The 26,629-nt window shown below is 26.7% G+C and overlaps 1 protein-coding gene across 2 annotated transcripts in view; it reads right to left on the reverse strand.

Moving 5' to 3' along the window:
- The window catches only part of LOC129605224 (neprilysin-1), a 115,539-nt gene that overhangs the window by 52,235 nt on the left and 36,675 nt on the right, over positions 1-26,629 (reverse strand). For both annotated transcript variants that reach the window (XM_055514841.1, XM_055514842.1), the window contains one exon: positions 27-74. In XM_055514841.1, coding sequence (XP_055370816.1) covers positions 27-74 — 48 coding nt within the window. The remainder of the gene's footprint in view (positions 1-26; positions 75-26,629) is intronic.

Raw genomic sequence — 26,629 nt, forward strand, 5'->3', positions numbered from 1 at the left:
CTAAATTAATATTTAACATTACTCACCTGTTCTTACGCACTCCTCCGTTAGGCACACAGTTTGCTCCAATTTAGCTGCAAAAATAAAAAAATTAGTGTACATTAAATAAATGCAAACTTCATTTTAAATTTAAAAAAAAAATTAATATTGTTAATTAATTTTTAAAATTTTTAAAATTAAAGACTGCCTAAAGGCATGAAAACAACTAAAATAAAAAATATTTCGTTTGATATTTTTAAAATTACGATAATAGTAAACACTACTCAGGACAAGGTATTTAATATAATTAAAAAAAAAAAAACAAAAGGACTTTACTCAAACACTCTTTTCAAGAATATTGGAATATTTTTTTTATATAAATTTGTAAATATTTATTCACTCCAATAACGTTCAATAAATTTATCCTATTTTTATACTCAACAAAAATTTAAACGAAAATTTAAATTTCAAAACCTACAGCAATTTAATTTATGACACAATCCGTACAAAATATAATAATTGGTTAATTTGAAATCCAAAATTGGAAAATAGTTTTTCGCATACCAAAAAATTGCATATATTAGGGGGAAAACATTTATTTGTTAATAAAGCAATTTGCCCCGTAACATATGCAATTTTTCAAAAAAATTAAAATTCAAGGTTCACTTCAAAAATTTTTCAAGTCAAATTAATTAAACCCAATGTTTTTCTTTAAATGTTATTCATTTCCAATTAATTTACAATTCAACAATTTCTCTCACAATTTCTCAAAATCCTATATATACCGCATACACACAAAAATTTCTGATTCATCTTTCATATTCAAAATCTGTAATGTACCTTATCTTAACTTTCTTAAAATATTTAAAAAAATTTTAAAGAACATAAAATTTAACTACATATCAAAAAGTTAATAAAATAAAAAAAAAATATTTAACGAGAACACATTGTCCAAAATTTCTTTAATCTAAAAAAATCTCATCTGAATTTAAATATTTCCTCATTTATTATCCCGAAATCAAAACTGAAAGTTACAAAAAGGTTATGCTTTTGCATAAGTTAGCAAGCCAGTCAGGCTATAGGTCAGTATAGGAACGAGAATTTTCTTATTTAATGTCCTTACAGCAAAAATGAAACATTGAATTACTTAAAAATGAATTATGCTCTCATAAATTAATCATTAAAATGAAGAAAAAGAAGTAGAAAACATGAGAAAATGAAATTTTCGTTTCTTGGACTCTTGGACATTAATCAAAACCAAAAACAGCAACAAAAAAGCAAAACAACAACATTATTTTTAACTTATCATAAATTAAATCTAATATTAAAATGTTTCAAGTTACAAAAATCATTCCGAAGTAAAAATCATGAGTTTTTCTTTTCCTCCTGAAAACGAAATTCTTAAATTCCATAAAGTCTTTAATATTAAATATTTCGCATTAATCTTATTAATATGTAAAACAAAAATATAAGGAACGTTTTCAGTTCGTTCCGCTTTTTATTTTTACTATGTAAAAATACAAAGGAGCTTTAATGAAAATGAAGTACAAGGAAGGAAAAAAGAACACGCGAAAATGAATACGTGTTAACAGTTTTGTAAATTAAAAAATCACGAATCGAGGATTTATTTTAATTTAAATTTTTCCTTTGTTTTCTGTTTTATTTTTTGCATTCAAAACAAATGTGGACCAGAAAGAAAAAGGACTTTAGCGCAACAATTAACACCTTAACGCAATATCGCACGACTTTATTTTTAATGTTTTTCTGGTTTTGTTTTTGTTGTTTTATTTGCGCCTTTTACATCGTTTACAAAAATTTTCTCATAAAAGTTTTTAATTCTTTTTTTCATACAATTTAATTAAGAACAACAAAAATAAAATGTATAGCTTATAAACGTAAAAAACAACACAGAACTGGGCCTCTTTGTCAGAGGGTGGAAAACGAAATTTTATACTTTATTTTACTTAAAACGAGTCCTTGTTTTCAAAAACAAAAAGAAAGAAAGAAAAGGCATAAGCATAGAAAATATTTTAATTTCGTTTTCATATTTTATTTGAAATGAAAATAAAAAAAAGCAAAAACGAATTTCTTTGTAAATGTCATATTAAATACAAAATAATTTGAGCACAAATTAAAAACAATGTGCACAAGTATATATATAGAAATACATACATACGCGTATATTTTACGCACCCAGATTCAATACACTTTAAGTATATAAAAATCCAGAAATTCAGGTCGGCTTATGAATTTTATTTATAATTTCAATTTTATTTGGAATATGTGGGAATTCCTTAATATTGGTGTTTGTTATATGGAAATATGCTAACGAAGAAATTTTAGTGTTTCTGTTTTTCTTTCAATATACGTGTGTATAAACAGATTTAGTTTTATACGGATACATTTTAACATAAAAATTACGATTTATTCGCGAATAATGGGAATATAAAAGCGTACTTTTGTTGAAAAGCTTATTATTTTGATATGGTTTTCAAGCTGGTGGCGAACTATCAAATTCATTACAATAGACTCACAGTTTTTAGAAATAAATACCCGTCTTCGAGTCTATCCAAATCTAAACTTCAAATTTTATATACGAATTTTATAAAAAAAATGCGTTTAAATTTTTAAATATGACTTTGACTACAGTAGTTAAAAAATCCTGAAATCAACAATTTGAAGTCAGAATTTTCCATACGAGTATTTCAGCCAGATCAGCTTTTATATTTGAAGAGGGAAAAATTATGCTGTATTCTAAACTACGGTAGGCTCGTCACCTACATAGTAATCTCAATGACGTTAGAAACTGATTCATGGTTATATTAACAATATCGTGCACCAGCCCTATACAACTTCAAGGAGCGAAGTAGGATAAAAATAAAATGCTGTGTTCTATCGTTTGAAAGAGCATAATATTTTTTCCAGATTGGTCATATTATTGTTCTACAATAAATATAACAATTCGAAATTATAAATAAAAGCATAAAGTATCCCAAGTTGCCGAATTCAAGCAGATTAAATAACATTCATGTATTTATATAATAATATTTCCCTGCACAATAATTACACTATGAGCTTTATGATCAAGAAAATTCATAGCCTTAGTCAAAATATTTAATTTCTATTTTTATTCATATAATAATTTCAAAATAATTATACGGAAAATTAAAATTCTTTTTTTAACTTTTTTTTTTTTTAATTTTCATTGACCGTAAATTTTTACAGCTAATTAATATTTTGCTACTATATTTTCTATACATTAAGAATATACCCTAGAAACCCTATTTATTGAACTCCAGTTACTCATGTTGTACGGGTTCTGATAAGAAAAAATTCTTAATTTCATACAAACATTGTATGCACAGTTGTCCTGATTTTATTGTAAAGAGTGAGAAAAAAAAACTTTCAAATAATTAAAAATATTTGCTTTTAAATTTTAAATTAAGCATGTCCTAAGGATATTTTAAAATACAAAATATGTATATATTATATATTTTTTTGATTCTTAATATTTATATTTGAATAAACAAGGATTTTTACTTATTTTCCTTTTGTTTTTTCTTTCTTTATTTAACTTGTAATTTAAATTAAAAATTATTACAGCAATTATAGTAAATAGAAATTTTTAAGGATAGCCAAGAATTAAAATTATTTTGGAATGAAAAAAACATTTATGTATGGAAACAAGAAAAATTCTTTAAAAATATTTTGTTAAATTGTGGCAAAATTTCGAAAAAAAAACAACATTAAAATATAAAAATAATGTTTAAGGACGCAACAAGTTTTAAATTTGGTAGTTTGAGTAGAAAATGTTTTAATTAAATTTTTTACTTAGAGCCTATGTGCAAAAACAAAACAATATAATATTTTCCTTTATTAAAATGGTGAATTGTTGATTCCAAAAAGTTTTACACTCTCAGCCCTATATAAAATTATAATGAAATTATAAAGTAAATGAATTCATTTTTGAATTTTGTTATACTCGTAACGCACAAAGCAAAAGTTAAACATGCTGTAAAAAATGTTACAAAAAATCATTCTACTAGAAAAAGTTAAAAAAAAAGCAAACATATTAAAGTTTGTTCATATTATTAAAAAATTTTTATATAATAAATTTTATTATAGTAGTAATTTTATTAACTTTATAGAAATTTATCAGAATTCTTGAATTTTTACTTGTTAAAGCGAAAAGTTTCACTTTAAAATTATTTTAAATTGGTTCTTTATTAATTTCATGGGATAGATGCAGTTCGCAGTACAATGTGAAGACACTAATTTATTAGAAACTCAGTTTATCTCTCTAGAATTGCTACCCATATATAAGAAACCAGTTAAAAAGCTTCATACTTAACCCATAATTTTCCTTAACTTCGGATTTTTTTAAACTAAACTAATTTAGTAACAGAACAACAGCCTATTTTCAAAATTTAAGCAATCAACAAAGCTCCTTATTTAGTTTAATAACTAATTTTTGACTTAAATCTCTAGTATAAAATATTTAAATTGAAATAGAATTCAAAATATTTCCAAATTTCATTCACATTCAAAACTGTAATGTATTTTCATAAAATATTTCATAAAGAATCTTAAATTTCTTATACATAGTTAGTTTATTGCAATATTAAAATACTAATATGAAATTTACAAAAGGCAAAATAAAAAAGCCCTTCATATATGAAGGAATTTTTGCCATTATTTATCATAATATTTAATTTTCTAAATGGATTCGAAAAGGTTCAACATTCAACATTTTTGGTCCTTATATCTTTATTATTGTACGTGAATTGATTTTAATAATGTGTTAGTGTAGAACATTATAAAAATAATAATAATGAAAGTATTTTCAAAAAGTATAACAAATTTAATTTTTCGTTTGAAAGTATGTTTTTTGAATGGCATTGTATGGCATTTTATTTTCTCTGTCAAACAAAATTTACGAAAATTTTTCATCAAATTTATATGAAAAAGAAACCGAAACCTATCCAACATTTCAAATAGTCAAATTTTACCGTAAATCAACTTTTAATTGATGTATTTGACGTTTTGTAATTTAGGTTGAAAAATATATGACAAACACTGTGTGGCATGCAACTGATTTCAGCTGCGTTTAAACACGAGTCAAAAAACAAAAACCAAAGATCTACATTTTTGTCCCGCTCTGCAACTAAAATACAAATGATAATTTTTGATTTATAAAATTTTCAACTATAACAAAATTTCACATTCACATCAAGAATAATTTATTGCTATAGGCAATTAGTGACGATAGCGTAGGTGCTTTTAAACAAATAGCACAAAAGTAACCTTTCAATTAATATGGACTTCATTAATTTTATTATTATCGTTTCCTTCTGGCAACATTTTAAAAATCTATTATTGAAATGACATGCTAGAAGTATTGCCTTTTAGTCACTATCACAAGGTGACTTTTTAAAAAAGAAAAAAAATGAATTTTTCTTTTACAAGAAAAGTCCTTGTAATATTTTTTATTTGTTAATATATACATATTTATATGGGATGCATATCCTTTTTATTTCTTTATTAGTACAAATGTAATTTTATATGCTTCATAACATTAATACAAAAGTTATGAATAAAATCCCTTAAGAGAATTTCAGAAGAATAGCAAACTATACCGTAATATTTACCGTTTTCATATTAATTTTTAATGCCTAATATATAGTTAATCATTTGAATTGTGACCTTTATTATGCAGTTTGTATAAAGTGCCTATATTTGTTTTAATAAAGCATTCATTTCTATGATGACAATTTGGATATTTAAAATTTTGCAAAAAATTACAATGTGTAGTCCACACCACAGCTACTTATTAATTAAAACAACTGAAGAAATGAAGTCTTTTAGCATAGGACCGTCGCATACAAGCTCGTTGTAATCTACATGAACTGCGTTAACTAGTTAACTCGACTCGATTCGAGACTATTTACATAGTTTACTCATGTTGATACTTTTATCATCGATTGAAGCTCATTTTTCATGAAAAAATATTCGTTTACAAATCCTTCGATCCTCTTATTATGTTTTGGAACATCTCATATATATTTTTGATAATCAGATCGCGATTTGAACTAGATAAACTTTAACTGAAATCGTTGTTAGAGACTGAGTTGTCATGTTTTATATTTTCACATTCTCTAGCGAATTTACAGGCTTTTTATCAACTTCAAAGCAACTGATTAACGTAAAAACTTTGGTTACAAAAGTACTATTCATAAATTTTGTTTTTCACTTTAAAAAAATTCAACTCTTAATAAATTTATAAATTCTATACGAATTGGAATACAAAATTAGGTCAAAAATACTAAGAAATAAAATTAAATAAAAAAATAAAGTTTTCAATTCACTTTAAATTATTTAAGCAAAAATACCTACTTTTTCGAAATATTTGCAAAAAAAAATTTTTTATAAGCGAAAATGTAAATTTTCTTTTGAAAAAGTTGGAATAGTAATAAATTTTTAACGATTTAATTGAAAGATATAAAAAAGAATAGATTTCATAACATTATAAAAATATTTTAAAAATTTCAAAGTTCGAAAAAGTTTTCTCAATTGTTCTCATTGATTTTACTAACTACAAAATAAACTACTATTAAAATTGGGTTAAGAAAATAAATAGTTAAAGAAAATTTTTATGAAAACTCCACTCAAGTTCAATACAAATTCCAAATATAAATTCAATTAGCTATGCAAAATATATAAAAAGTTTTAATAGGCCAATAAAATATCACAATGTACTCCAGTAGTAAAAACTTTAATTGCTGTGACTTACTATTAAAAATTCAATTTTCCCACTACATTCATAACGCGGTTTTTCAAAAAAAACTAATAAAATATACATGAATTTTTAAGAAAACTGCCATAGATAGAACCGTATAGATACAAAGATATTGGCGCCATCAATGTTTTAATCAATCTATTGCAAATGAATTTTCTTAGTTAAAATCTTTATTATATGTATATGGTAAAAATACAAATGTAATTTAATTGCTTATAAAAAACGTATTGCATATATACAAAATTATTTAAATATTTTGCCTGCTTTCAACTCCCCTTTATTTCAAAAATGGAAAAACTTGGAGTGCTTTAACCCGACTGGAATTCTTAATATAAAATCAAAATATTTATGAAAACGTTATGTCATTGTGCTGCCAAGATTTTTCCCTTTTTACATTTTACATTTTTGATAACAATAAAAGTAATGGAATAGAAACAAAAGCGAGAAAGAAAAAAAAAACAAAAAGAATTGAAACGAGTGAGAATAGAAATAAGAAAATCCTTTTTATCGTATCCTTCATCATTGTTCGCGTTCACTTATGAGTTATTTATGATGTCTGAATTTCTTCCCCTCATGTTTTGTATGTTGATGTTGATTTGTTCAGATTAAAAACAGAAAGGAAGTAAAAAATTTTAAGCAAATCTCACCAGGATTGCAGGGCTTCTATTTAACGTTATTCTCGGCATTTTTGACATCTTTTTCTATTTTCGGCTATATAACATTCCCTTATATCGAAATTTTCCAACCCCGATTTTAATGATTTTCCGCGCAATTCTTGTGAGGCATCTTGGCGTTCGAGCACTTTACGCGTTCCTTTCTACCCATATTCGCGCTACGTCATTTGCTAACTTGCCAATGCAAGTCATTTGCTAACCATGCTCTAAACCTAAATAACTTAATTTTTAAAATTTTAACACAAAGAATATATTCATTTAAAAAAAAAGATTTAAAAAAACAAAGTTTTCTCTTCCTAACTATAAAATTACGTTACCCCTCTTTACAACTCCCAAAGTTCACAAAATCATAATTTAACATCAATTAAAACTTCTAATAAAATTCTACACGTTTACAATATTGTGTGTCATGCAACCCTCAAGAAAATTTAACAAAATTCGAAATTTTATTCTCACATCATTCATTTTGTTAAAAAGACAGGAACAAAAGTGTTAAATAATTAATTATCGTCTTGTATTCTGACATAATATGGAACTCTGTGGTTTCTATACATGAATCCAAATAATATACAAACCCTTTTGTTAAATTCTAAAACATCTAGTTAAATATCAAATTCATTTTTGCTTTATATACACTTTTTCTTATTAAAAATTTCCCCTTAAAGACTAATTACCGTGTAATTATTTCTCAACTAGAACACGTTAATTTTTAATTATTTTTTTGTAATGATGGTAAAAATGTAATATTTATTTTACATTTTGGTATCATAAAATTGTAATTTAAAATTAAATGAAAAAATTTTTTAATACCACTCCTCCCCCACTCGCTTCTTTCAAGTACACCGTTTTTTATATTAAAAATACTATAGTATAACAGTCCTCATTGTTGTATTTTCACTTGAAGTGAAATCAAAAATTTTTTGAGAAACGGAATGGTTTGGTATGTTCGCTAAATAAGAATTGTAATTATTGGACAACCAAGACATGTAATTGACAGCGTGTTAACTCGGATACCATTATTATACCTTGCCCCTCTTAATTTGGATTATCAGGACTAAAACTAGATTTCTAATTCAAATATTTCCAGACCCGTAACAGAGGGGCTATGCTTTTGGAAGCACAAAACAAATATGTTAATTATCCGGTAACCCAGACATTGCAAGGAAGATCCACAAGCATTAAATATTCCTACGGGATCAGCTCCACGACCATGTTAAAGAACGCAATAAAGAACAACTTGATGAACTTTGTAGATGAAATTAAGAGCAATTTTATCAAAACAGCAGTTACTTTTACTAAAAACGAGGAACCAAAATTAGTAAATTTCCTAACCAATATAAAACCATTATTCGTCATCCCAATGCATATAAAAATTTAAGACATTTTTTTTGTTTAAACAAATTATAACTTCATTTTTCAATTATAGAACAAAATTTCATTAATACAACTGGGAAAATAAAAAAAAAACTTCATGTTCATTTATACTCGTAATTAAAAAAATTGTTGCTTTCTTTTTTTCTTACTTCCTACATAATGTCAATTATACACAATTTTAATTTTCCCTAAAATAAAAAGCATACATACACACAAATTTCCAATTCTGGAAATTTTTGTGTATGTGAAAAAGCCAAAAAAAGCCAAAAAAAAATGTGATTGACAAGCGTAATTTTAACATCAAATGATTGTCAATCAATTTTTACTGAAAATTTTCTCATTAAAAATTAGAAAATTATGCAAATCAATTTTACAAATATTTAAACATTAAATTTCTTTACATATCGCAAAAATTTACTTTATACTCGTATATACCTAAATCTATAAGCACATCCACGTACACAGCTTAGTAATGTATATATGTATGTATATGTACATAATATAATAATTAAAACTCTTATACCATTATAATCACAGTAATTAATTTCAAACTTAATATCTGATATGAGATTATTTTATTTTGTTTACTTTTCCCTTATATCTGATATATTAAATTTTTCGATTTGCGGGAGAAAATAAAATCGAATTTTCCTGAAAATTTTCTCTTCTTTTTATATATATGGATAAAAAGTAATTTGATAGGAAAATGGAAGCAAAAGAAGAAACGTGAAAGATAAAATAGACTGAAAATAAAATACATAAGTTAGCAATACGTTAAATTTCTCGATGGATAAATTTATACTCATACACAGAGCATAATATATGACTATATAGATAAAGTACAGTAAATGTTAATTTAAACAGCATTCCATATTATTAGTATAAGAAAATACGGAGTATATTGAAACATTAAATTAAAGGAGAAAATGCAATCCGAACATATTAAAAGCTATTTACATTATAAAAAGCGTTCACAGCCTATTAACTCATATAATTGAAGTATATTTGTAAAAATGTAACCAAGGCAGACGGCAATGGCGGACGATTCCCGTTGTCAACCCAGAACAATAACGAAACGGCGAAATTAACTGTATAGTATTTTGTCTATAATGTCACACATAAATAGAAACCGATAATATCAAAAACAAATCACGTGGGGTAAAATAGAAATTTAGTTTATTCTACCGCCGATGGCTAAATTCGTTAAGTATATTATGTATTTTATTTTATGTATTGTTTTGTGTATTACATATGAGTATTTGAATTTTGTCATTTCGAAAAACCGGCGAAATGACAAAATGAATAGGAATTAGCTTCTCTAATTCCTATTCCACACAGTGAAATCTATTTCGCGGTAACCGACTTACCCATCAACACCTTATTCCGCGGAAAATCAATCGACGCAGAGGAAGCGACTGTTTGCTGCTTTTCAGATATGGAAGTTGCTTTTGATAATTAATAACACTGCATATTCTGTGATGTATGACTTTGACGTTGAAAAAAAACTCGCAGATGCAAATATATATAAATCGATTGAAAGCATGCCAAACAGTAGGGTAAACAAACATAGACTGACGACACCTCAATGCTACAGGGAGATATCAAAAAGGTAGGATGATTTCACCTCTTTTATGGTTAATTATTGTTTGCCTCCATGCATTATAAGGAGACAAACGTACTATTAAGGAAAGATACTTATAATTTTATTATTTCTAATAAGATTCCTATACTTTTGGGTAACTTCTTCTTCTTTGGCTCTACAGCTCCTGGTAAGCTTTGGCCTTCTTTACTATTTGCCTCCATATTTCTCGATCTTTAGCCTCTGTTTTCCAGTTTCTGACTTGAAGTTTAATGGTGTCATTTTTCACATTGTCTTCCCATCTCGTTCTTGGCCTTCCTCTGTTGCGATTAAATGTAGGTCTGCTTTGTAAAATTCTATATTGTGGCAAATTTTCATTCAATCGCACAACATGTCCTGCCCACCTTAACCGTTTCGATTTACTAAAACGTATTATGTCTTCATTTTTAATAAGATCATTAATTTCGTTATTATTTCTACGCCTATATTCTCCGTTTTCTAATCTTATTGCACCAAATATTTTCCTCAGTATTTTTCGTTCGAAGATTCTTAGATGGTTTTTCTACGCTGCAACCTTACAACAGGACGAATGAGAGTTTTATATATTTGTATCTTAACATTTCTTTTTAAAAGTCTTGATTTTATAAGTTTTCTATTCGCAAAATAACACCTGTTACCTGCTTTAATTCGGTCCTATATACATGTTTTTATGCTATTATCATTGGATAAAACTACACCGAGATATTTAAAACTTTCCACTCCTTGGAATAAATAGTCCTGTATTTGTATATCTTGTGGTTATCTTCGTCTTGCATTTCTGGACATTTTCAAAAATTTAGTTTTATTTTCATTAATCTTAAGACCTACTCTTTTTACTTCCATGTCTAGCATTAAAAAGGTTTCTTTCATATCGCAAAATCTTCTCGCAACTATTGCAATGTCATCTGCATATGCAATGATTTGATATGCTCTTATAAAAATGTGGCCGCCTTTATCTAGTTTTCCAATTGCATATTGAAGTACCATATTAAATACTAGCGCTGATAGCGTATCCCCTTGTCTTACTCCGCTTGTTATATTAAATTCATCTGATACGCTGTATCTTGTATTAAAATTTTTGCTTGTGATTCATACATGGTCATATTTATTAATTCAACAAGTTTCTTTGGTAGTCCTAGCTCTAACAGGGCTTTAGGAATGTTCTTTCTGTTTATGCTGTCAAATGCCTGTTTAAAATCTATGAATAATATATGCAAATCAACATTATATTCATAGCATTTCTCCATGGCCTGCTTAATTATAAAAATTTGATCGATTGTGGATCTACCAATTCTAAAACCACCTTGATATTGTCCTAATATTTCTTCATAATATGGTCTTAATCTATCACAGGTGATGTTCGATAATATTTTATCGAACTAATATAATATATAATGTTATTCCTCTATAATTGTCACATATTAATTTATCACCCCTTTTATGAATGGGACATAATAATCCCAATTTCCATTTTTTTGGCATGTAATTGCTGTCCCATATTCTACATATTAAGCTATGTATTCTATTTGAGAGGTAGCTACCACCACATTTAAACAGCTCAGCTGTTAGTCCATCTTCTCCTGGTGATTTATTATTTTTTAGTTTTTCAACCGCCTTTTCGATTTCTTGAACCTCCGGTGCAGGGATTAATTGCTCTACTGTTTGTATCATATTTGCAATTTCACCGTCATCTTCTGTAATTGGCATATTCAGTAATTCCTCAAAATGCTGGGACCATCTTTTTAGGACATCAATTCTATTTGATATTATATTGCCATTTTTATCTTTACATGCTATTAGTCTAGGTTTAAATCCACTTTTCTCTTTTTTCATGTCATTATAAAACTTTCTTACGTTATGTGCGTCATATTCTGTCTGTATTTGTCTAATCTTATTTTTTAGCATTTCCTTTTTCTTTTTCTTCTTTTTTCTAGTATTTCTTTGTAACATTTTGTATCTGGCTGCATTTTTAATAACAATTGCATCCTTGCACTCCCGATCAAACCACTCTATATTACGCTCTGTTTGTTTGTAGCCTACTATTTCTTCTGCTGTTCTCCTCATCGCATTTTCCATCTGATCCCGTTATTTATTTCACCTTGAAGTCTTCTTTCTACAATATTACGGAAATTCTCATTCGTACCTTCATTTTTTAAATTATCCGTATTCCATTTTCTTCTTTTTACTCCTTTCTGCTTTACTACATTGGAGATTCTCTGTCGCAGTTTTGATACGACCTGAAAATGATCGCTGTCACAATTTGCACCTCTGTAAGTTCGCACATCAATTATTGATGTTGCCCATCTCTTTGATATTAGTACATGATCTATTTGGTTCACTACATTTCTTCCTGGAACCTTCCATATTCCTTTATGTATATTTTTTCTTTCAAAAGCTGTACTCCTTATTCTTAGATTATTCTCATTAGCAAATTGATATAAACGCCTTCCATTTTCATTCGTCTCATTGTGCAACGAAAATTTTCCAGCCACTTGTTGTATATACCGTTCCCTACCAATCTTCGCATTTAGATCACCTGCTATAATTAATGTATCATAGTCAGGTATTCCTTCACATAAATTGTTCAATTCTTCATAAAATTCATCCTTTTCGTCATCATTTGCTTCCTCTGTAGGGGCATATACAGATATGATTGTTATATTATTAAATTTTCCCTTAACTCTAATGCTACACATTCTCTTGTTGATCGGTGTGAATGCTATTACGGCCTTTTTTATTTTTTTATTTACGATGAAACCTGTGCCGCACATTCCAGATCTAAAATTATACCCGCTGTAATATATAGAGAAATCGGGTTTATTTATTTCTCCATATCCCATCCATCTTATTTCTTGTAAAGCTATTATATCTAAATTGTTTTTCATCATTTCACTTGCAATTTCGTTCATTTTTCCAGGTCTCATCATAGTCTGAACATTCCATGTACCAATTTTCAAATCATGTCCTTTTAAACATTTCCGGGTCTGTGATCTGTTCCATCATATATCCGAGGCATTCCTAAAGAATTCGTAACTGGTTTGGTTTTTACAGGGTTGGGTAGTTAGCCCCACGCCTAACCCTCATCTTGGGAGGGCCATCTTGTTATCACTGGGTATTTAATCCAGGATGTTTTTCGCTATGGTTATACCGCCAATACTCGATCGCCCTAGCCTCATTTGTTTTAAACAGGCTTCACCACAAGAAGGTTGAGGTTGGCAATTAACTTTTGGGTAACTACTATTTTAATAATCATATAAAAACTTCATTTATTTTTCAAAAATTGTACAGCAAGCATACACAAATAGTTTCTACTTGCTTCAATAAAAGGTTACTATGCGCCATAACAACGGTATTTCACTGTATACCACACATTTACAAGAGAGTTAGATCGATGATAAAGTTTTTTTTTTGCTTTTTTCTCTAAAAAGTTTTTACTTCTTTAAATTTTATTTTGTTTTAAGGATAATAGACAATCATGGTTTATTAGTTTTAATTACGCTTCAGTAAATTCTTGGTTAGATAAGATTTTTTGGAAATTATAGAGTTGAATAAATGTTGTCTAATATATTTGAAGTTTCTTAGATTTAATAAATTTTCCTTTAAGATTAGACAATGAGACGTTTTATAAAATTAGCGAAATATTTATATTGTAATTTTAATTTCGATCGCGTGTCAGATTTCGGTAGAAAATTACAAAATTTATTCGAGCACGAGAAATCTTATTATAAAAGAATTTTAATGGTTTTTATACTGCTAATATTTTTAATTTTACTAAATAAATCGATATAGAATTTATAAGTGGCAAAATTTAATAGTTTAATAAAGGAAAATAAAATAATTTTTAAAATAGCGACTTTCAAATTAGGTTTAAAATTTGTAAGCCATTGAAGAATACACCCTGAGGTAGACGTGTTTCGGAAAGTATGTTTTCCGGGTTGTTGACTGCTGGGTGATTATGAAAACACAGACTGGTCACTCGGCTAATAAAAATCCAAGATGGTATGGCTCACAAATCGAGTGAAATAAGAGAAAAAAGCAAATAAAAATCGTGATATTCCTTTGACACATAATTATACTTTACTTTTCTTCTTGAAATACTTTAAAACCGATGAACAAAACTTAATTAAATTTGAACCCAAAAATTTGATAGCAAAAAATCAAATCAACTAAACTAGATTATCAAGATAATTCAGTTAAAAAGAAAACTTTCGCTATATAAAAATTTCGATATCTATTTTAAAAAAATTACCCATTTAATCTAAAATTCTTAAATTTCCATGCCAAAGAATATACTAACTACACAAATAGATACCACAAATTACTGCAACGCTTTGTGTTAGAAGAATTCCTCAGGCTTCTTTGTTTTGTATATAATGAATAGGATTTAAAAATTTCTCTGTCAAAAAAAAAGGAAAATTTTTAGATTAAATAATTAGAAAGAAATGAGAAAACTGGGAGTAAAACTTTTTTTTCTCTTTTATCGCTATTCTAGAATATTGCAAAAGATGATTTTTATTGCTAGCTATAATGAATAGCTTACTATCATCAATATGACGCTATTATAATATTTTACCCATTAAATTTAATACGACTATATAAAAAAACTTTTTCTTCTTTCTGTTTTCTCTTTGAGCATAACATTATCTTGGCTTCTATACATATACAAAAATAGACAACTGTTACAGGGAAATTTATACAGCATTGGAATTCCAATTTTTTTTTTGTAAGAATTTCGTTAAATTCAGAAGAAAGTAAACAATAAATGAAGAAATTATCATTTAGAATAAGAAATTGACCGAGTTTTGGGTATTTTCTCAAAATTTATCTCCACAACTCGTTTAAAATAAATTTCAAAAATAATATACATACATATGTACGTATGTATGTGTATACGCACGTACTCGTATAGATGATATTGGAAAATTTTTTAAAGAAATATTTAAATTAAAAACGAAAAACTTTTTTGAATTCATTTTAACTAAAGCACCATATATTTCATAAATCCGAGTGAGTAAGATATCAACTTAATAACTTAAGATTAGCGTCGCCTGAAATGGGACCGTGGCGACAAATTTAACATTCCTTATATCCTAGTTCAAATGCCTCAGAATTCTACAACATATTTTTTGCAAAAATCATATTCACCTATATATTTTTATTCTCCAGCGCGTAAATTTCCATTTGAAAAAAAATGAGCCATCGTTCAAGCTGATGAGATTTAAACGCGAACTAACTAACAAGATTTCAAATTAAAAATGCTCATTGATTTTCAGCCTTACCAAGTATACGCCAGCAACCATATTTAAATATGCCTACATTCGTAACTTCCTTAACTTGGCTCGAGGTGTCATTTTGGAAGACTTCCTCCAGTTTGTCTGGTATTGTATTTCTATTCTAATTATGAATTCCTTCACACTTCCATCACATTTTGTGTTAAAGAAAATCAATTAAAATATAATTTATATTTCAAAATTTATAACTAAAAAGCAAAGACTCACTTGATTTATGAATTTAAAAATGTATGATGTGGAAAAACGAATTAAATTCGAATATTTCCTAGTTATAAATTCGTAAAATCTCTTAAACATAAATTGCTATTCCTATACTCGGAAACTAAATACTCAGGGCAATAAATATTAATCTACTTATTATCATCGTTAATTTAATCGATAATAAAAATCAGCATTTTTTTACTAACAAATAAATTGTAATTTGATGACTGTAGAGTTGAAGGAATAGATTTGAAAATTTAATAAATTTATGGCCATTAAAATATCAATAAATACACACATACATATATTTACATGCAATCCATTTCTCTAATGATGATTGCATTGACCTAATTAAAATATTTGCAATTAAAATTTTGATTGACATCTTTATAACATTAAATTGGTCTATTCTTTATTGTAAAAAAAAATTATTTCATAATTTTGCAATTTGTGCAAAAACAAAAATAACCATTAATAATAATTTTAATTGTTATAAATTAATTAAAATTGCCCGAAGAACTCTACTATGTGTGTGTGTTTGTATATTTACATCATAATAAGTATAACATACTAAATATACTGCAATGTACACATACAATATCAAATACATAAATAAAGATCCCATTAATTTTTAAAAAACAATCCCATATTATTATTTTTTATTAACCCCTCATATGTACTCATTTTTTTTGTTTTTCGTATATCTTGACCGAAATTTTATATATGGTATGCAATTTAATTCGTGGCTTTTCTTTTTTAATACAATAAATTTTTCATTTTTTAAGGAAAATTTATTTATAATTTTTTCATAACATGCGAACTGAAATTGTTTAAAAGGTAAAATAAATACGATGAAGGTCTCAAAATTGCTTACGCTAAAGAGAACTGCCATTTACAAGGTATCCGAAAGTCGACATAGTACGTCTTTGAGAGGATGATAGAATGAAAATAATTTTTGGTAAGTATGTATACAGAAAATAATTTCTAACGGATTTAGTCCTGAAATTGGTTTATTTTAGTAAATATCTGGGGGAATTTGCTGATATTTAAGAAAAACCGCAAAGAAAGGACCCTTTTCGGGGAAGCCAACTTAACATAAAAAGGAGGAACGAAAATAAAACGTTCTCTATTGTTTTCCGTTCATGTGAATCTTCTTTGGAAGTTGTTATTATGGTTTCACAATAGCTCATTGTACAGTCAAGTACAATATCTATAAACGGCAACGCCAAAAAAAAAATTTTATTTCGTTTCGTTTCTTTCCAAGATTAGATTAATTTTTCGGAAGGTCAAAAAATTCAATGTGGTTCAATGTATTTAAAGAATTATCAAATATAGCTTTACTAATTCTTTTCGAAATTTCGTATAAATTAAGCACTTGACAACATCCAAAACATACTAATTTTTTGAGTTAGAAACCTAAATTTCGTCTTTAAGAACTTCCAATCATTTTAAATTTTGTTGTATATCAAAAATAGTTTATTATCCAAAGCATAATAAAATTAAATTTTTAGTAGTGATTTTTAATACATTTCCATTGAAATTAAAATATTGCATTTTAAACTCCTCCATTTTCAATAAACCAAAATAAAAATGGCATAAATGAACTGTTTGTCTTCAAACACACTCACATGCTTTCACAAAACAAAAAGAAAATTATTTTTTTTCATATTGTGAAAAAATTCTGCAAAAAGTAAAAAAAAATATTCATTAAAATCCTTTTGGGAAAATATAAAAAAACATTTTATATTATTTACCACATAATGGGTAGCATGACATGGTGAACCTTATCGTGTGCTCTGCATTTGTTGTGACCAATATAGATAGATTCATATATAAACAAAGTAGTGTAGTCAGTAGTGGTGCATTTACAAGTTATACATTTTTAATAAATATTTTAATACAACTTTTTAAAAGAAAATTTTCCAGGAAGTTTTGAAGAATTTTCTCGACTATCTGAGGAACAAGTGGTGTACGACAAAAAGAATAATTTTTTGACCTGTTAACTGTCCTGCAATTGAAATTCATTGAAACAAAAAGGGAAACGTTTTTGAAAATCCCTTAAATTCGCTTCAATAAATTTGCCATATATTTGGAAAATTTGTTAAAGCGAAATGAAAGGTGCAAAATAAAAACAAACAAAAACGAAGCCTCCCAAACTGTTAAATGGAGATAATTACGACAATAGTATATGACTAAATAATTTATTTACAACTATTTTTCAACATTCAAATAAACACAAATGTAGAAACTGCTCGTAGCTCGTAAATCTAACTAAAATAAAAACATATTCAAAAAAATGTAATTGAGTTTCTAAAATTGTTCCCCCAAAATTTAAACTCGGGGTTCGAGAATATTAAAATTGTTCGTATAAATAATTCTATTATGTTTATATAAAATCTGCCAACAGTAGTTTTGGTATTCACTTTACTCAGCTTTTATAAACAAATGTCCGTTTCAAGAATATCACAATACAAGACACTACAAATTTTTTTTCTCTGTGGTTTTCGTTTCCAAACTACATCCACTATATACACATACCCGTATATACATTTATACAAATAATGAGCACAACATTACTATGGCATCTATACTCTCCTCTTACCATTCATATCAGCTGAACTTGTGTTTATGTCATTTGATACTTAGTTGTTGTCTTGCAAACAACAGCAGCGAAATAATATATTTAATTGAATACAAAATAAAAAGCAATTGCAGACATTTTGATTCTTTCTTCTCTTTTCCACTTATTTTTTTTCGTCTCAATTTTACATTTGTGTGGGTTTGCTCAACAGTATTCATTATATAATTTTTCAAATGATTGTGTATAGTTTGATAAAACGGGCGAAAAAATCATTGTGTGTTGAAAAAGAAAAAACGTGCGGACGTGTATGCAAGATAAAAAGTCCTTTTTTATTTTTCAAATTTTAATGGTCAAACAAAATATTGTACACAATAAGGCCAATACTTTAATTTTAAAATGAATTGAATATAATAATGAAGGTGAAATGTCGTAAAAAGTACAGTTGTTCTTGTCACTTACACGGTACTAATTGTTGTGAATATAAATCTTTGGCAATATTTTAAAATGAGTTTAAAATCCAAACATATAACACAGCATTTATTTTCCTACGTACACCCACATGACTAATAGTTCGAATTTAAAAAATTTCTTAACTTTTTGTTTTGAACCTCTCCGTCAATTTTTTGGTTTTAGCTATTAACATCACAAAAAAATTAATTTCTAAAGATTTTCATTTACAAAAGAACATATTAATTGCCTTTTAACCGTGACTTCTTTAAGCTTTTGATCCCATATACTTTAGTATCACATAACTTCGATAGTACAACGGTACACTATAAAAAGTTTTACCCTTTTAACATAAGTTTTCCATTATGATTTAAATTCAATTTGTATTTTTAGCTACATTATTTAAAGTTAAATGGAAAAAACGAAAATGAACCATCATATATCAAAGTACAAGAACAAAAAAAATCTAGATTTTAAAGGAAGTGCATATATTATGGGAGAAATAAGGAATGACATATCAAATAAACTCATAGCTATGGAGTAATACTTGTGTGGAATTTACAAGAAAAAAAATTTAAAAGAAAAATCAATTGACTTATCAGTATCATAATGTGAATATTTAAAAGTCATGAGCTGATGGACACAACATTTAAAATAGAATAAAAAAGTTGTCTCTGTAAGCTTCCTGCTACAAAAAAAGAAACAAATTAATGGAATAAAAGTTCACCAAATCGTAAATTTTTTCTTCACTCTTCTATTTATTTAGTTTGTACATGAGTGAATTTAGAGAATTTTTACTTTACATTTTTTTATAAAATAGAAATTTCATATTATAAACTGAACATACTCGTATTTTATATTTTTTTTTAAATTAAAAATAGGAAAAATGTTGTGAATTTTAAATTGAGATAGAAAAAGGATTAATGGACTCTATCTTCTCTTTTAATGGTTTGTTGTTGCTTTCAATTTTAAAAATCAAACCAATGCTTTCTGAGGTTGAAAAATCTAATTTAATTTTCTAATTGTTTAATTACATAATAGCATTAATATCTAATCGAATAAAGAAAAATTTTTATTTTTATTTTTGTTGTTTTTAATTGCGGCTGTTAGTTTTTAATTAACTTTTCATATTAATTAGAAAATAAGAAATGATTTGTAAAATGCAATGTTGTAATTTTACAGAATTTGTAATTCAAATAAAATAATAAAATCTAATAAAATCTAAAAACTCATACCAACGGCTTCAGCTTCACTAATTTAAACTGTTCATCGTGCTGAGAACCTTTAAATTTTAAAAAATATTTCTTATCATTCCGACTATTTAAACTATTGTATTTCTCTTTTTCATTAAATTTGCCAAAGAGTATCTACTCTTTCTCTTTCACCATTTTGAAAAAAGTAATCGAGCTAGCAAAGGGAAATTTCAATAACCAAAACTTCCTCTAAAAACAACAATAAAGCTACTGTTCCACTGAAAATAGTGAAATTTTATTAAGGGCAACAATGTCTACGTAAAACGAAAACATTCTCTTAGCATATCTATATAGGGCAAACTGCAGACATTATCATATTTAAAACAAATACGAGTATATTTCGATTAGCAAATGTACACCACATACATCAAAAGCTATACACGTTGGCAGAACGAAAATATACACAACATAAATTTATATTTCGGAAAAACTGAATTTTCTTTTAATTTCAATAAAATGCAATGTGAAATTCCGAAATGAATTTTTAAAATATTAAAGAGTACAACAGAAATAATAATATAATTGAATTTGAATAGAGCGAAATTTAATTTTTATAAAAATATTATGAAATTGATTTTAAATGGAATATCCTTGTGAATGGAAAATTTTGGAAAAGTTTTTCTTTTCACGTTGACTATATAGAAATTTTTGGAAAAAAAAACACGAAAACTTTTAATCTTATTGAATTTAGAACATTTCGAATTCTTTCAATGATTTATTTTAATTTACATATTTCTGTTTTAGAATTTTCACTTTATAAAAGAAATGGCACACATTATATAAGTGTGCTATATATGTGATTTTAAGGTCTATGAAAGATTCGATAGCAAATATAAAATTTACATATATTTACAATCATAAAAAATTTAAAAATTAATTGAAAAAATAAATAAAATTAGTCTGGATTTAACTTTCAAAAATCTTAAAATGAAAATATGTATTTATAAAAGTGAGCAAAATATTCGAAAACCTTGGAAGCTTATTAAAGACAAAAAATTCCGTTCAATTAGACGTTTAAATGTGGAAAAAGAAAAATGAAATTTAATCCTATTTTTTATAATTGTAAAAATAATTGGAATCCTTACTGTTTTTGTTATTTGGCATAGTATACGTATGTACATATTTGAGAGAAATTTTAAAGAAAAAATTAAGAATTTGTTGGAGGTGCCGTGAATAGCACAAATCCAGTTTTAACCATGTATAACTTGTGTTCAAAATAGAACAAAACTGAATAATTTGCAAAAAAATTCAAAAAATAAATAAAATTTTTTAAAAAATTATCTGAAGGTTTAAATTTAAATTCTTAAGCCCTTCAAATTGACAATAATTATTTTCTTAAACTTTATATTAAGAATAAAAGCTTTTTAATAAGATATGTAAAAGAGCGAACACAGTAATATTCTTTTATGCTCTCTGCTCTTAAAATAATTGTTGTAATAGAATTGAAATATACTCAATAAAAGAAAATAATGTTCAAAGTGAAATACGAAAATAATCTGTTATACATATATGTATTGCATACATATAAAATTGTTATACGTTACACATCCAATTTGGAATCTATTCTCATCTCAGAATTAATTGAAGGCTTTAATTAATTTTTAAAATTTTATTTAAAAAATTTAATGTTAACATTAATTTATAAAAATTTACTTATTTATTTTAAATAATTTATCATTTAGTTTTTTTCAAATCAATTTATAATATTAGATTTGCAATTATTTATTATAATAAATTATTTTTTAATCCAATTTTATCATCGTAAAAAATATTGCGTTCCGTTTAAGGGTATGCAAAACTCCTAAGTGTAAAATTGTATAACACTCCAAACTACAACATCCTATATGTATAAAGAAATAATTTGAAAGAGTATAGTTACGTCCATTTATTCCGATAGATGGCTGTATCATATATTTGCATAAAAAATGTACGTCAAACCTACAATATTTGAATTCTTAATTATTTAGGTTTTATTCCTGTATGAAAGGTAAGAAATACATACAAAACAGCATTTCATACGTTTCAATCACAAACTACTCCCAACTGCTTCGGAAGAGAATAGAATTCACTGAAATAGAATCTCACACTCCAATGGAGTTCAATGACGTAAATCGACATTAATTTCTCCTAAACACGAAGGAACGGACAATACATTATTTCAACAATATTTTTAATGAAATTCAGAATAGAAATTAAAAATTAATTTAAAAAAAAATGAAAAAACATCTGCTAATGGAATAAATAATTACCAATTATTTATTAATCTATAAATAAAATCATATATGGGGTATATTAAAAAAAAATTATTTTTATTTTTCCACCACGTACCCCTACAATAATTGGACATTATTGTTTTTATTGCCACTTCACTTCCATTTGGCGTCTAATAAATTATTAATAATATTAATTGGCATTCTGTATTTACGTGATTAGTTAATTTCAACACATATGCCAACAGCTATCTGTCTGTGTAATTTTAGTGCATATAAATTTATTTAATATTTAACCCCAATTAAATAATTTATTTTAATTGGGTTAAATGGTCTTATTTTATAAATTTTTAATGTGTTTAACAGTATTTAATTATGTTCTTTTTAAATGTAAATATAATCAAATTATGCTAAATTTATCACTAGATTCTTTTTTTGTTTAAATTTTTCCAAAGATACTGAGTAAGTTGTTAAACTATGATTCAGTCGCTAACCGCTAGGTTGTACTCAGCGGTTATGCGACCAATCCTTATCTATGGAGCACTTGTGTGGTGGCCGGCAATGGAGAAAGAATATAATCGTAGCGAGATGGGTAGGGTCCAGAAGACTGCGTGTATTAGTATTAGCTGGGCGATAAGTTCGACGTCCGCGGATGACTTCCATACACTTTTCCATTTGCTTCTGGCGAAATTACGTACCGCTAACATGGCGGCGATCTGTGCCGCCAGGTTCAGGGAGGCTAGGCCCTATGGCCAAGGTAGTATTCTTGGGTCGCTTCTTGCGGGAACGGCCGATGTGATCAGGGATTATTGTATCCCAAGATTGAGCATCGATAAAAAATTTTGGGTCGAACTTCCCTCTCTTGGCCAGTGCATCAACTTTGGAAATTATCCAAAGGGGTTCAGTTTAACAGATTGAACAACTTGATTGCACTTGACATATTGATTTGTACAGTAAAAACAATTCAAAGTCTAATCTATGTAAAGAAGAAGGACAGCTCGAAACTTATATTTTAAATTTTTAATCTTATAACTTAAAAATTTTTAATCTTGCTTACGAACCTTTAAAGAATTTTTATAATTCATAAGAATTTGTTATACCACTTGAGTAAAGTCCATTATTACTCCTTATATTTATAAGCAATTATTACATACTTTGCCCCATTTTCTATTTATATTCACCTTAAGGTTAATTAATATAAAAAACAACAAATGTATTGAACAAAAGACAATAAAAAATTCAAGGTTTCCACATGAAGTATGTAATAAGGTACTCAAATATTTAATGGTTTTCATTAAAAATCATATAAAATATTTTATCACGTATAATAAATTATGAAACGAGCCGAAATAGAATAGAAAAGGCAAGTTCACTAATAATAAGGTTTCATACATAAATGCATGAACGTAGTTATTGCTTTCGTTCGAATTCTTCTCCGAAGACAATTCATTCTTACAACATATTGTTTCTATAATTAAAAAATAAAATTGCCCCACTCTCCAGTCCGGCTCCATTATAGCATTAACTACAATATGTTGCATTATGTCTTTACAAAACATCTTCTTTGGGCATATTCCAGATACCATAATTTTACGTCAAAAAATTTGTAATCGCCCTTGTTTCAATTCAACAAAAAACGAAACAGGTTTAGTTCCAACTGCTTAAAATCGAATTTTATATTCACAATATCGGTCAACATTTTTCAACAAAGAGAATATAAATCTCAATTATCGTGGCATATTTGCGTACAATTTACAATTAATCATTTATGTACACAAATATTTTGAAAAGCACTTTTACCAGTTTCTTTTGTAAATAAAAGACGTAGAATACAATTTTCTTTAACTACTTATAAAAACCTTATAAAAATTTAAATTTATTGAACAACGCCCAATATTTCTTTTTCATTTATTTTTCATAACATTTTCATAAAATATAAACTACTCGTAATATCCTTTATAAAAGTACATATTTATTATTAGAAGGATAAAAAAACAAAATAATATAGGTACCTAATGAAAAAGGAATATTGAAACTACTTCTTTACCCAATAATTTATAGAATATTTTTATTAGTTATTGATTTATAAATCAAACAATGATTATAGGGTACTTGTATATTTTTTTTATGATAGTGGCACAATATGGCAATGATTCAAAATTTTCTCATAATCATTATGACATATACATATATACAAACAAGCATTGATAGGAACAGTGTAAAATAAAGGTAATGCAACTCTCAATTGCAATACAAAATTTTTTATGATACTGTTTTCTCTTATTAAATTTAGATATTAAGATATTTCAAGGCATTTGAATTATTAAAACTTCAAATAAATAGCAAGTAAACGCAGAATACAAAACGTTGTTCAAATTAACAAATAAAGCTTTTAAATCAAGCATCTTCAATCCAGTTTTTTTCATTCGTAAGTACGATAAATTTGAGTAGAAATTCATTTACATATTAATAATAATTAAGATTAACACAAAATTCAATAAAAATTGGAAAATTTTTGCCGGATTAAGTAAATCTTATCACCAATTACCTAACGGATATCTCAAATAATTTCAAATTCACAATATTGTGATTGTTTTTCAATTTTAGTTGTCAACCTACTCACATTTACAATAAACAAAAGAATTGTTGACCAATAAAAATATTTGAAATTCAAAAATTTAATATACTAATAATTTTTTCTGGGTATAGATTGTAGATTATAGATTTCAAGGGAACCGAGTAGGGTAGGAGAACCCTCCGAGCCACCGCAGCCATTCCTAACTTATTGTAACCTTTCCACGCTCCTACCTATAATATCCCCGTCCCAAGTGTAAAGCCGGAGATATCCCTAAAAGAGTTGGACAGCAGTTCTTAAACGCTTAGGAATCCCCTTCGCAAGCAATTGCACAGGGGGGAGCCCGATTTCCCCAGCCTATACAGGTGATACTTCACTGGGCAGTGCCCCGTGAAGATTTTATGAAGCAATGAATGTAGCAATGAATTGCATTGTAATTTGAAATAAATATTAAATATTGTGTTCATAATTTAAGGAGCTTAGCGAGTATGACACAGCTTTATTTGTCACAAATACAAAGACAACGTTTTTATAATGGATGTCATTGTCGTGAATTTCTAACTGTAAAATTATCATTTGACCATCAAATTAAGTCATAAAAATTTTTTAAATCACCATTTCTCACATTAAGAAAATAATTTAATCAAATTGTTGTAACGCAAAAGAGAGGGAGGAAAATTGTTAAAACGAAATGAGCATGTACAAAATATTGTTCTCGTTCGCATTTTAAAATGAAATAAAAAATTTTTTGAAAAATTTTCATTTCCACTCAAAACCCAAATTAACTGTATAAAAATTATTTAATAATGGAGAACTCAAGTTTTATATAAGGAAGTCTTGTCGATTTTGTAATAAATTACCCTTTTTATTAGGATGTTTTTTTTTTGTTTTTTATTCCTTTTTTTCTTATTTATGTATTGAATTAAAAACTTCTTTAGCGTAACTCACAATATTACAAATTAAATTTAATCTTCCTTTTTAAATCTGAAACATATTTCAATTCATTTTTTTTTGTGTGCCTTTCTTCTTTTATTAATCTCCTAATTCAATGGTATAGGAACATGAAAGAGAAAAAAAAATCCAATCAGGGCACATCTTACCTTAATGATTCCTTTTTATTTTTGTTTGATCAAATATTCCCCTTTTGAATTGAACTAATCTCTTCATCAAAACGACTTATACATATTTTCTCATATGATCAAAATGATGGTAGGTGGGTACTTTATATAAAAAGAATATAATAATATTTTTGCTTGTATACCTTTTGCACTTATAGTGAAAATTTTGAATTAAAGGATTTCTTATACAAAAATTTCTCCTTTCAAATTTTTTCATCATTTTTTATTATTCTCTTTTCTGCCAATTCCTTAAAAAGAAAAAAAAATTGGGAAAGCCCAGATAAGAAAAATTGAACCGAAAATAAAAGAAAATCAAAAGCAAAAAAAAAAACTAAATTTCGTCCTTTTTTATTCATTTTATATAAGTTTTATGTTTTTTTTTTTCATTTTTTTACTCAAAGGGATCTTGAAAAATCGAAAGCTACTTTTTATTACGAGAAGATTGAATTTAATTTAGAGAAAATAATATTTGAACATCCACAACTGTTCATCTTATCAAATATTGTGTATGA

Source organism: Condylostylus longicornis, unplaced genomic scaffold (assembly GCF_029603195.1).
Source record: "Condylostylus longicornis isolate FDR11 unplaced genomic scaffold, ASM2960319v2 ptg000013l, whole genome shotgun sequence".
NCBI classification, from domain to species: domain Eukaryota; kingdom Metazoa; phylum Arthropoda; class Insecta; order Diptera; family Dolichopodidae; genus Condylostylus; species Condylostylus longicornis.